Genomic DNA, 11,082 nt, shown 5'->3' with positions numbered 1-11,082 from the left:
ACAAGCCGCTGACCTTCGCCCTGAAACAGAAACCTGAAAGGGCATCACCCCGACAGTTTCACTATTTAGACTTCATATCACAATTCACCACGGACATCCGTCACGTCGAGGGTACAAACAACATCCCTGCAGATGCCTTGTCTCGAATAGAGCCTATCACACAGGCGATCGACTTCCGGGCACTCGCCTCCGCCCAAGAGTCCGACGACGAACTGGGACAGCTCCTCCGTTCCAATACAGGTCTCCAGCTTAAACAAATCACCATTCCGAACATCACGGCACAACTCTACTGTGACACATCCACGCTCAACGCCCGTCCCTTTGTCACCAAAGACTTCCGACAGCAGGCGATCGCCTCACTGCACGGGTTGTCACACCCCGGGGTGAGAGCCACATGCCGCCTCATTAAAAAGTCCTTCGTGTGGCCCGACATCGAGCGTGACTGCAAAAAGTTCGTGCGTAGCTGTATTGCGTGCCAGAAGAACAAGATCACCCGGCACACCGTCTCACCGACTGGATCATTCGCCCCGCCAAATCAGCAATTCGACCACGTCCACATTGACATCGTTGGACCGCTCCCGCCATCCAACGGCTTCACATATTGCCTCACGGCAATCGACCGTTTCTCCCGTTGGCCGGAAGCATTTCCCATGTCGGAGATCACAGCTGCCGCCGTAGCCAAAACACTTTTTGATGGCTGGATCGCTCGTTTCGGCGTTCCACAGCGGCTAACGACCGATCAGGGACGACAATTTGAGTCCCACCTGTTCAAAGCACTCACAGCGCTGACAGGTACGTCGAGAATCCGCACCACCGCCTTTCACCCAGCCGCCAACGGAATCATCGAGCGATTCCACAGGCAACTCAAAGCAGCGATCAGGTGCCACTCTTCTGACCGCTGGACAGACGACCTACCCATCGTGCTCTTGGGAGTCCGGACCGCGTACAAGGACGATATCAACGCAACCGCAGCCGAGCTGGTCTACGAACAAACGCTGCGCTTGCCCGGAAAATTCTTTGTCAACAACGACAACACAGTTGACGCATCCGATTTCGTCTCCGATCTCCGGGCAGGATACGACGACTGCGCCCCGTCTCACCACGCAAGCACGGCAACCACCAAACGTTTGTGTTCCACGACCTACAGACCTGTTCCGTCTTCGTACGCCACGATGCCATACGTAAACCTCTACAGCCCCCATACGATGGTCCGTTCCAAGTACTCCAGCGCTCCGACAAAACGTTCACGATTAACATCAACAGCAAGGAGGTGACGGTTACTATCGACCGCCTCAAACCAGCCTTTGTCGCCGACCCTACAACTTCCGTCCCAACCAGCACGGAAGAGGGACCCCCACCACCAACAGACCTCGAGACGACCCAACCACCCGTCACAACCCACTCCGGACGACGGGTACGCTTCAACCTGAACTATCGTTAACACTCGCGGGGGAGTACTGAGGCGCTAACGCCTACAGTCGCCACCAGTGGGCCTGGAGAGGATGACGTCAGGTTTCGTCAGATCTCTGCGCCTTTTTAGACCTGCCACGAGACAGTTCAGGTGTGTTCGACAAGAGCTCAGCTACCTCCGACTAGACAAAGGATTGTAATGGCAAACGACCGAAGCCTACAGACTTTTCAATTAAACACGAAATATCTGTAGCTTTTAACACCAAATAGTATAAAAAAATGATTGCGTATTGAAAGAAATCGGAAGTAACGTAGTCAACAGAAAATTGCCAACCGAGATGTATTTAAAGAACGAATAGCGTAACATTTCTAGATATTTGGCTGGATTTTTAATGCTTAATGTAACGAAAACGTTTGCCTGGTAAAATATTTGCCAGTATTACGTTTGCCTTTGTGCTGGATATCTAAAAAGGTTTGGTTATTCATTTTTTAGAAACGCGAGCTTAAAAACAAATCATTATACTTGAAAATTTCTTTCTACTATTTTGAGTCGAATAAAGTCGGAATGAAAAACTGATTGTCGCTTAACACGTTCAAAGTCCTAAAAAACAGTAAAATCTTATAATTTATTCGAACGTAAGTGTAGCAGCCTTAAATCCTTTCTAGAAAATTACTCTTAAAAAAGAGATTTTGTAAAAGAGAATCTGTTTCTGTATAAAATTTAATACTTAACGTTTATAATTTTAAATAGAATAAATTTAGCTATTAGCAGAAATAAATTCACAATATATCCTTATCGCAAGTAAACCTCAAAGGACGTGACAGGGTTATAAATTTTAAACGTTTCTCGTCATAGCTATAGGAATGTAAATATGGTAAACTTAATAGATTTGTTTGACATTTTTAAAGACCAGGACCAGGAGTCCAAGGAAATTTTCCAAAATTTACAGCCTTTCAGTTACTCTTGTTGAACTGGGAAAATTTCTGTCTATTACATAAAACATTACCAAGAAATCAGCTTCATTGTTCTCGGCTAGAGTGGTTCAGTTTAAGTAAAATTCTTACTCTTGCAGCAGGGTTTTATATCCCTAATTCCCCAATCTCTAAATTATTTAACTACTACTTAAGTAGAAATAAGTTGAAATCGTTTACTTTGTACTTGAATATTTGTAGTCTTGGGAAAGAAGTGGAAAGAAAAATTTTTTTAATGAAACGGACGCATAAATCGTAAATTTAACCTAAGAAATCGTGTGAGATTAGAACTTTTGCTGATAAAGAATAAACAATAGATATTGTTTTCATTTTGTGCTTATTTATTTTAATTTAGTGTAAACCACGTTTTAGTAAGGTTTGAATCGTTACAAAACTTTTAGGAGCTATACATAAATGACGTCCACACTGGGAGGAAGGGAGGGGTTGGACTTCAATGAACGTCCGCTTTATTTCATTAAATTTTATACAGTTTATCACCTTATGAATAATAAAATGCATAAAGGTTTTGAGGAAGGTTGAGTTTTGTTGGACGTCCGAAGAGGATCGGAGTTACGGAAACTTCGACAACTGGGGGAAGATTTCAAGGAAAATACAGACCTATTAATGGACAGCCCTATATAGTTTATGTAAGCAAAAAATTATTTCTATTATAGGTATTAGTACATTTAGAAATGTCAGATAGGAAAACAAAACGTCAGTCTGGTGCATTTTATAGCAACCGCAATTTTATCGTAAAGTTCAACGACGTTGATCCTCAGCATCAACAGCCCACTTAAGAATTCATTTCAGATATTCTATCCTATTGAATATCGTGTGATTACTCTTAGACTGATATAAAATAAGTGTAGTTTAGAACACGGATAACAATATGCCGACAATAAAACTATTTAGTTACTAAACAATACATCTTTATATTTCACCGAAAAAAGACAAAAAAATTAGAAATAAACAATCTAACCATGGACTAGCTTTATTAATATTGTAATTAATATCTTAGTTTCGTAAGATACAGCTTCACTCACGGAGCAATGCATAACGAAATTTCGTATCAGTGATAAAAAAAAATTACAATTTTGACTAGGAAAAAGTCGCATGAGTAAAACTCACACACATTTTTATTTAAATATAGTAAATAAACAAAGTAATTAAAAACTATTTCAAACATGTATTAAGTGGCAGACAATACACAACTTAAACGTAAGAAGTTACATGATACTGTTTGTTATAATCGCGCCGTCAAACCAAGAAAGCCAAATCAACATGATACCTTTCCTCAAAATCAAATTGCGTATATGATACTTTTTTATTTCAAAGGATGACAATGACAAAGAGAAATGACTCGTCAACACAAAGAATTATTTTTAAAAGAGCGACTTTTTACAAACACGTTATTTTATAAAGTTAGTTATTTAAAATGCGCAATATACATCTTTCCCGCTAGACTTATTACACCATCAATTAGAAACAAAACAAGCTTTAGAAAATCACATTTTTATTTCCTAGAGTATGTATTTCGAACTTCGAATCCCTTATCAGCTCTTTGTGATGTAACTGTTTAGTTGCACTGTTACAAAATTTGTAAAAATTTTTAACTTACATGGTTATGAGAAGCACAGAAATTGTGACGATTGATAAAATACAGATGATAATTATTAATTTACAGGTATTTGCTATAACAATAGTTAAAATGTTAATGATTTACAAGAACAAACATGTGCACGAGAGTTACGTTTTTTCTGTTATTCAGGGGTTAATTAAAATCCCGTTCAAGGTCTTGCCTAAACGCATTCTCAAGCTTGTAAATAAAAATTATTACTATAAAATTTGACCATATCGGGTGTTTAATGTGAACATTCTATTGTAATTTATCTTCGATCGTTTAGTATACAGTATTTGTTGTCAGTTAATTCTTTGATGAAATTGGTATCAGAATATTGCGGGCGTAACTCGTAATAACAATATCGTCTGCTTGGATTAATTAAAATATTTTCTTTCCCTGTCCCCAATTGATTCGAATAAACAACGCTCTACTGTAATTCTCTCTTTTGGTAGTTGACCATTTACAGTCCACAAGGGATCCATTTCAGAATGAGTGTAAATGTAGTATAAGTAATTCAATTTAAGTCTGCTTACTTTAAGGTGATCAGTATCAAGAAAACAAATTATTTTTTCGAATAACTGTAAAAGAAAATATTTTAATTAATCCAATCAAAAACAGTTTTCTTTCGGTTTCCAATCAAAACCTTTATGCATTTTATTATTCATAAGGTGATAAACTGTATAAAATTTAATGAAATAAAGCGGACGTTCATTGAAGTCCAACCCCTCCCTTCCTCCCAGTGTGGACGTCATTTATGTATAGCTCCTAAAAGTTTTGTAACGATTCAAACCTTACTAAAACGTGGTTTACACTAAATTAAAATAAATAAGCACAAAATGAAAACAATATCTATTGTTTATTCTTTATCAGCAAAAGTTCTAATCTCACACGATTTCTTAGGTTAAATTTACGATTTATGCGTCCGTTTCATTAAAAAAATTTTTCTTTCCACTTCTTTCCCAAGACTACAAATATTCAAGTACAAAGTAAACGATTTCAACTTATTTCTACTTAAGTAGTAGTTAAATAATTTAGAGATTGGGGAATTAGGGATATAAAACCCTGCTGCAAGAGTAAGAATTTTACTTAAACTGAACCACTCTAGCCGAGAACAATGAAGCTGATTTCTTGGTAATGTTTTATGTAATAGACAGAAATTTTCCCAGTTCAACAAGAGTAACTGAAAGGCTGTAAATTTTGGAAAATTTCCTTGGACTCCTGGTCCTGGTCTTTAAAAATGTCAAACAAATCTATTAAGTTTACCATATTTACATTCCTATAGCTATGACGAGAAACGTTTAAAATTTATAACCCTGTCACGTCCTTTGAGGTTTACTTGCGATAAGGATATATTGTGAATTTATTTCTGCTAATAGCTAAATTTATTCTATTTAAAATTATAAACGTTAAGTATTAAATTTTATACAGAAACAGATTCTCTTTTACAAAATCTCTTTTTTAAGAGTAATTTTCTAGAAAGGATTTAAGGCTGCTACACTTACGTTCGAATAAATTATAAGATTTTACTGTTTTTTAGGACTTTGAACGTGTTAAGCGACAATCAGTTTTTCATTCCGACTTTATTCGACTCAAAATAGTAGAAAGAAATTTTCAAGTATAATGATTTGTTTTTAAGCTCGCGTTTCTAAAAAATGAATAACCAAACCTTTTTAGATATCCAGCACAAAGGCAAACGTAATACTGGCAAATATTTTACCAGGCAAACGTTTTCGTTACATTAAGCATTAAAAATCCAGCCAAATATCTAGAAATGTTACGCTATTCGTTCTTTAAATACATCTCGGTTGGCAATTTTCTGTTGACTACGTTACTTCCGATTTCTTTCAATACGCAATCATTTTTTTATACTATTTGGTGTTAAAAGCTACAGATATTTCGTGTTTAATTGAAAAGTCTGTAGGCTTCGGTCGTTTGCCATTACAATCCTTTGTCTAGTCGGAGGTAGCTGAGCTCTTGTCGAACACACCTGAACTGTCTCGTGGCAGGTCTAAAAAGGCGCAGAGATCTGACGAAACCTGACGTCATCCTCTCCAGGCCCACTGGTGGCGACTGTAGGCGTTAGCGCCTCAGTACTCCCCCGCGAGTGTTAACGATAGTTCAGGTTGAAGCGTACCCGTCGTCCGGAGTGGGTTGTGACGGGTGGTTGGGTCGTCTCGAGGTCTGTTGGTGGTGGGGGTCCCTCTTCCGTGCTGGTTGGGACGGAAGTTGTAGGGTCGGCGACAAAGGCTGGTTTGAGGCGGTCGATAGTAACCGTCACCTCCTTGCTGTTGATGTTAATCGTGAACGTTTTGTCGGAGCGCTGGAGTACTTGGAACGGACCATCGTATGGGGGCTGTAGAGGTTTACGTATGGCATCGTGGCGTACGAAGACGGAACAGGTCTGTAGGTCGTGGAACACAAACGTTTGGTGGTTGCCGTGCTTGCGTGGTGAGACGGGGCGCAGTCGTCGTATCCTGCCCGGAGATCGGAGACGAAATCGGATGCGTCAACTGTGTTGTCGTTGTTGACAAAGAATTTTCCGGGCAAGCGCAGCGTTTGTTCGTAGACCAGCTCGGCTGCGGTTGCGTTGATATCGTCCTTGTACGCGGTCCGGACTCCCAAGAGCACGATGGGTAGGTCGTCTGTCCAGCGGTCAGAAGAGTGGCACCTGATCGCTGCTTTGAGTTGCCTGTGGAATCGCTCGATGATTCCGTTGGCGGCTGGGTGAAAGGCGGTGGTGCGGATTCTCGACGTACCTGTCAGCGCTGTGAGTGCTTTGAACAGGTGGGACTCAAATTGTCGTCCCTGATCGGTTGTTAGCCGCTGTGGAACGCCGAAACGAGCGATCCAGCCATCAAAAAGTGTTTTGGCTACGGCGGCAGCTGTGATCTCCGACATGGGAAATGCTTCCGGCCAACGGGAGAAACGGTCGATTGCCGTGAGGCAATATGTGAAGCCGTTGGATGGCGGGAGCGGTCCAACGATGTCAATGTGGACGTGGTCGAATTGCTGATTTGGCGGGGCGAATGATCCAGTCGGTGAGACGGTGTGCCGGGTGATCTTGTTCTTCTGGCACGCAATACAGCTACGCACGAACTTTTTGCAGTCACGCTCGATGTCGGGCCACACGAAGGACTTTTTAATGAGGCGGCATGTGGCTCTCACCCCGGGGTGTGACAACCCGTGCAGTGAGGCGATCGCCTGCTGTCGGAAGTCTTTGGTGACAAAGGGACGGGCGTTGAGCGTGGATGTGTCACAGTAGAGTTGTGCCGTGATGTTCGGAATGGTGATTTGTTTAAGCTGGAGACCTGTATTGGAACGGAGGAGCTGTCCCAGTTCGTCGTCGGACTCTTGGGCGGAGGCGAGTGCCCGGAAGTCGATCGCCTGTGTGATAGGCTCTATTCGAGACAAGGCATCTGCAGGGATGTTGTTTGTACCCTCGACGTGACGGATGTCCGTGGTGAATTGTGATATGAAGTCTAAATAGTGAAACTGTCGGGGTGATGCCCTTTCAGGTTTCTGTTTCAGGGCGAAGGTCAGCGGCTTGTGATCGGTGAATAGAGTAAACTGCCTTCCCTCCAGCATGTGTTTAAATTTCTTGATGGCAGAGTAGGCAGCGTACAGCTCCCGGTCGTATGCGGACAACTTTTTCTGTGGTTACGATAGTTTCTGGCTGAAAAATGCTAATGGCTGCCAGTGTCCGTCGATCCTCTGCTGTAGGGATGCCCCTACGGCGGTGGATGATGCATCAACTATTAGGGAGAGATGCGTGTTTCGTGACGGGTGGGCTAGGAGTGCGGCACTAGCAACGGCGTTCTTTACGTTGCGGAAAGCGCTGTCGGCATCGGAGGTCCACTCGAGGTGATCTTTCGGACTCGGGTTGCCCTGAAGCAGTTCGTTGAGTTCTGAAGTGATGAGAGCTGCATTGCGTATGAAGCGGCAATAGAAATTGACTAGTCCCAGGAATTGGCGTAGATCGCGGACGGTAGTTGGTCAAGAGAACTCGATAATTGCCTCAACTTTTTGCGGAAGTGGGCGGATTCCTTTTGGGTTGACCAGATACCCGAGGAATTGTACTTCTTGCTTTCCGAATACGCATTTTGATGTGTTGATTACAACACCGTAGTCACGAAGTTTGGTAAATAACTTGCATAGGTGCTGCAGATGTTCAGTTTCATTCCGGGACGCTATAAGTATGTCGTCGATGAAGACATAACAAAATTCGAGGTCACGAGTGACTTCGTCCATGAAGCGCTGGAATGTTTGCGCGGCATTACACAAACCAAAAGACATGAAGTTGATTTCGTATAGTCCAAACGTTGTGGTGACGGCTGTCTTAGGGATATCCTCTGGAGCTATAGGGATGTGGTGGAAAGCATGGACAAGGTCAACGGTTGAGAAGTACCCACAACCGTGAAGAGTGGATGCGAAGTCCTCTATGTGAGGGACAGGATAACGGTCGGGTACAGTTCGTGCGTTGAGTAGACGGTAGTCACCGCAGGGTCGCCACTGGTCGTTCTTCTTTGGGACGAGGTGTAATGGCGATGACCAGCTGCTGGTGGACGGTCGGCAGATCCTTTGAGCGAGCATGAATTCAAACGCGCGCTTAGCCAGAATGTATTTGTCCGGCGCAAGTCGCCGGGGTTTGCAGCACACTGGTTGTCCAGGCGTCGTGATAATATGATGGACGGTGGAGTGTCGGACGGGTGCGATGGTTGGAGATGGACGTGCTATCTCGGGAAACTCGCTCAGTAGTCGATGATAAGAAGAATTGCCAGCAATAGTTCGTACTGACGGTGAGGTGACGCTGAGGATATGTCCTTGGCTGACCAGTTTCGTTGTAGAGTCGATGAGACGTTTGCTGCTGTGAGGCTCTGGATAGGTCCGAACCACACTGAAATTCGCGTTAAAATCATTTATTTTTAGGAAAAAAATTATTTTTTTTAGAGGAAAAAAAATAGAAGTTAGAAATAGTTTTTCTTAAAGAAAACGACGCGAACTTTTAAACAATAGAACAATGGGGAAACGTAGATCGTCTATCTCCGAGTGGGAATCGAATTAAACTTCGATTTTGACCTCTCCCGCGCCTCCGAAAGGTTTCGAATTGTCACCAGGTGACGAGAAGAGACCAATCGGAAAGCGGAATCGGAGGAAAACAGATAAAACCTGAGAATTCAAGGACGCGAGGGCTTCTTCTCCCGAAAGTTCCAAGTGACGGATCTATTGTTGTGTGTGTGTCTGGTGCCCATCTTCGTCTCCGTCTCCCGACCTCGGATCGACATCTTTCCATCAACGGAAGTCGACCGCATCGTCCTGGAGTCGCGGAGTCGTCGAGGGAACTGGCCATTCGCGACCTAGGGACACTCCTTCAAAATGAGACTATATTCGAAAGGAGAGGAAGACCCAGAGGCTGCTGCCGACCTAGAACTTCCAAGATCGCGGAAATCTTGTAAGCTTCTTTCGTGTCAAATAAACGGTTTCTTGTAACCGTAGAGTCTGTCTCAGTGCCGATCGCCCACATACGACCCTTCGCGACCGCTCGACCTTCTTGACATAGTCGGCACTCTGTCGGCAAACTCACACTGCGAAGGTCTGGGAGAAGTCCATAATGGGATAAAAAATTGGCACCGATCAATGGTTGTGTGACGTCGGCTACGATGAATCGCCATGTAAAGTTTCGTCAAAGAGAGAAGTCTGGCGTGATTGTTACGTAGCCATATGTCTTGATTGCTGTGCCGTTCGCTGCAAAGAGTTGATAGTCTTCTGCACGGCGCTTTGGAAGGCGTGAAGATGGATAAACGGAGACATCGGTGCCAGTGTCAATTAAGAATGTGACTTTGGACGTACGATCCGTGATGAATAAGCGACGGCTTAAATTTTTGGAATCAGTCGCCGTCTCTACTGACTCCCGTTCTCGTTTCCCATCGAACAAGGTGATCGGCAGCGTCGGGCATTCGCGCCAAATTTTGCATGGTACCAGCAGACATTGTTCGAGAAGGTGTTAGGTGGGGACCGTCGACCGAGTCTTCCACGGCTCGAGGAACAGCGGTGAGGTGGAGAGCGGCCATATTGTTGTGACATCTCAGAGATTTGCACTTCGAGCGCGGCGATTCTGGGATCGACCGTGGCAGAGGCCGTAGACGTGGCGGAGATATTCGATGTCGAGGGGTACAATTTGCTAAGGCGGTCGGCGATCTTAGTGAGAGATTCAAGTGTGCCCTCGGATACGGTTAGTATCTTCTGTATATCGGTGGGAAAACGGGACAACCAAATTCTTCTGAGTAGGTCCTCCGTAACCGTGTGACCTGCGAGAGTTCTTAAGCGTCGAAGGAATTGCGATGGTGTGCGGTCGCCAAGCTCTTCGGTGCGTAGAAGCTTTTCGAGACGTTGGGCTTCGGACTGGGACATGCGGTCGATCAGTGCCCGTTTAATTGCTTTGTACTTGTCGGTATTCGGAGGAGTGGCCAAAATGTCCTGAACTTTGGTAGTCATACGTTCCGATAAACTCGCGACTACGTGGCTGTATTTTGTTTCGTTGTGGGATATATTAGCGAGGACGAATTGGCTCTCCAACTGGGCGAACCAAAGTGCTGGGTTCTTGGACCAAAATGATGGCGGCTTGACGGCTACGTGGCCGACCACGGGTTCGCTCATTTTGTCACATACCTGGTAAAATATTTGTTCTCCAAGCGAAATTGTGAATTCGATGAGTTTTAATGTCTGGCTCACCAATGTAGGCTTCGGTCATTTGCTACTACAATCCTTTGTCTAGTCGGAGGTAGCCAAGCTCTTGTCGAACACACCTGAACTGTCTCGTGGCAGGTCGAAAAAGGTGCGGAGATCTGACGAAACCTGACGTCATCCTCTCCAGGCCCACTGGTGGCGACTGTAGGCGTTAGCGCCTCAAGTCTGATAAGAAATAAAATTTGTGCAATTCATAAAAGAAATTAAAACAAAGTCACTCGCTGTCTAGACGTATTCAAACTGTGATACCGCAGACTAGAGATGATCCGTCTTATCATTACTTTTATTTTAATTTCACAAAAGTATTGGTCCGCGAGGTACTGGAATGAATAAAA

General features: G+C 43.7%; 1 protein-coding gene across 1 annotated transcript; it reads right to left on the bottom strand.

Moving 5' to 3' along the window:
* Positions 1–7,660: 7,660 nt before the first annotated feature.
* Positions 7,661–10,657, bottom strand: LOC136974353 (uncharacterized). Its single transcript, XM_067269207.1, has 3 exons — positions 9,981–10,657; positions 8,413–8,897; positions 7,661–7,923 (listed from the first exon to the last, which is right to left on the bottom strand). Exons 1-3 carry the CDS (start codon positions 10,655–10,657, stop codon positions 7,661–7,663), a joined length of 1,425 nt encoding a protein of 474 aa, XP_067125308.1.
* Positions 10,658–11,082: the final 425 nt, after the last annotated feature.

The sequence above is a fragment of the Centruroides vittatus genome, unplaced genomic scaffold, assembly GCF_030686945.1.
Source record: "Centruroides vittatus isolate TY-2023 unplaced genomic scaffold, ASM3068694v2 contig_347, whole genome shotgun sequence".
Lineage (NCBI taxonomy): Eukaryota > Metazoa > Arthropoda > Arachnida > Scorpiones > Buthidae > Centruroides > Centruroides vittatus.
The sequence above is the reverse complement of the archived record's forward strand: the minus strand, read 5'-3'. Positions and strand labels throughout refer to the sequence as shown.

Bases quoted from the DNA above. Each gene is read 5' to 3' on its own strand.
- LOC136974353 (XM_067269207.1), bottom strand. From the start codon at position 10,657: ATGAGCGAACCCGTGGTCGGCCACGTAGCCGTCAAGCCGCCATCATTT. The intron at 8,898-9,980 runs GTACCATGCAAA...CGCGAATTTCAG, and splicing joins TTCTCGAACAATGTCTGCTG to TGTGGTTCGGACCTATCCAG. The intron at 7,924-8,412 runs GTGGGTACTTCT...TACGCAATGCAG, and splicing joins CGCATCCACTCTTCACGGTT to CTCTCATCACTTCAGAACTC.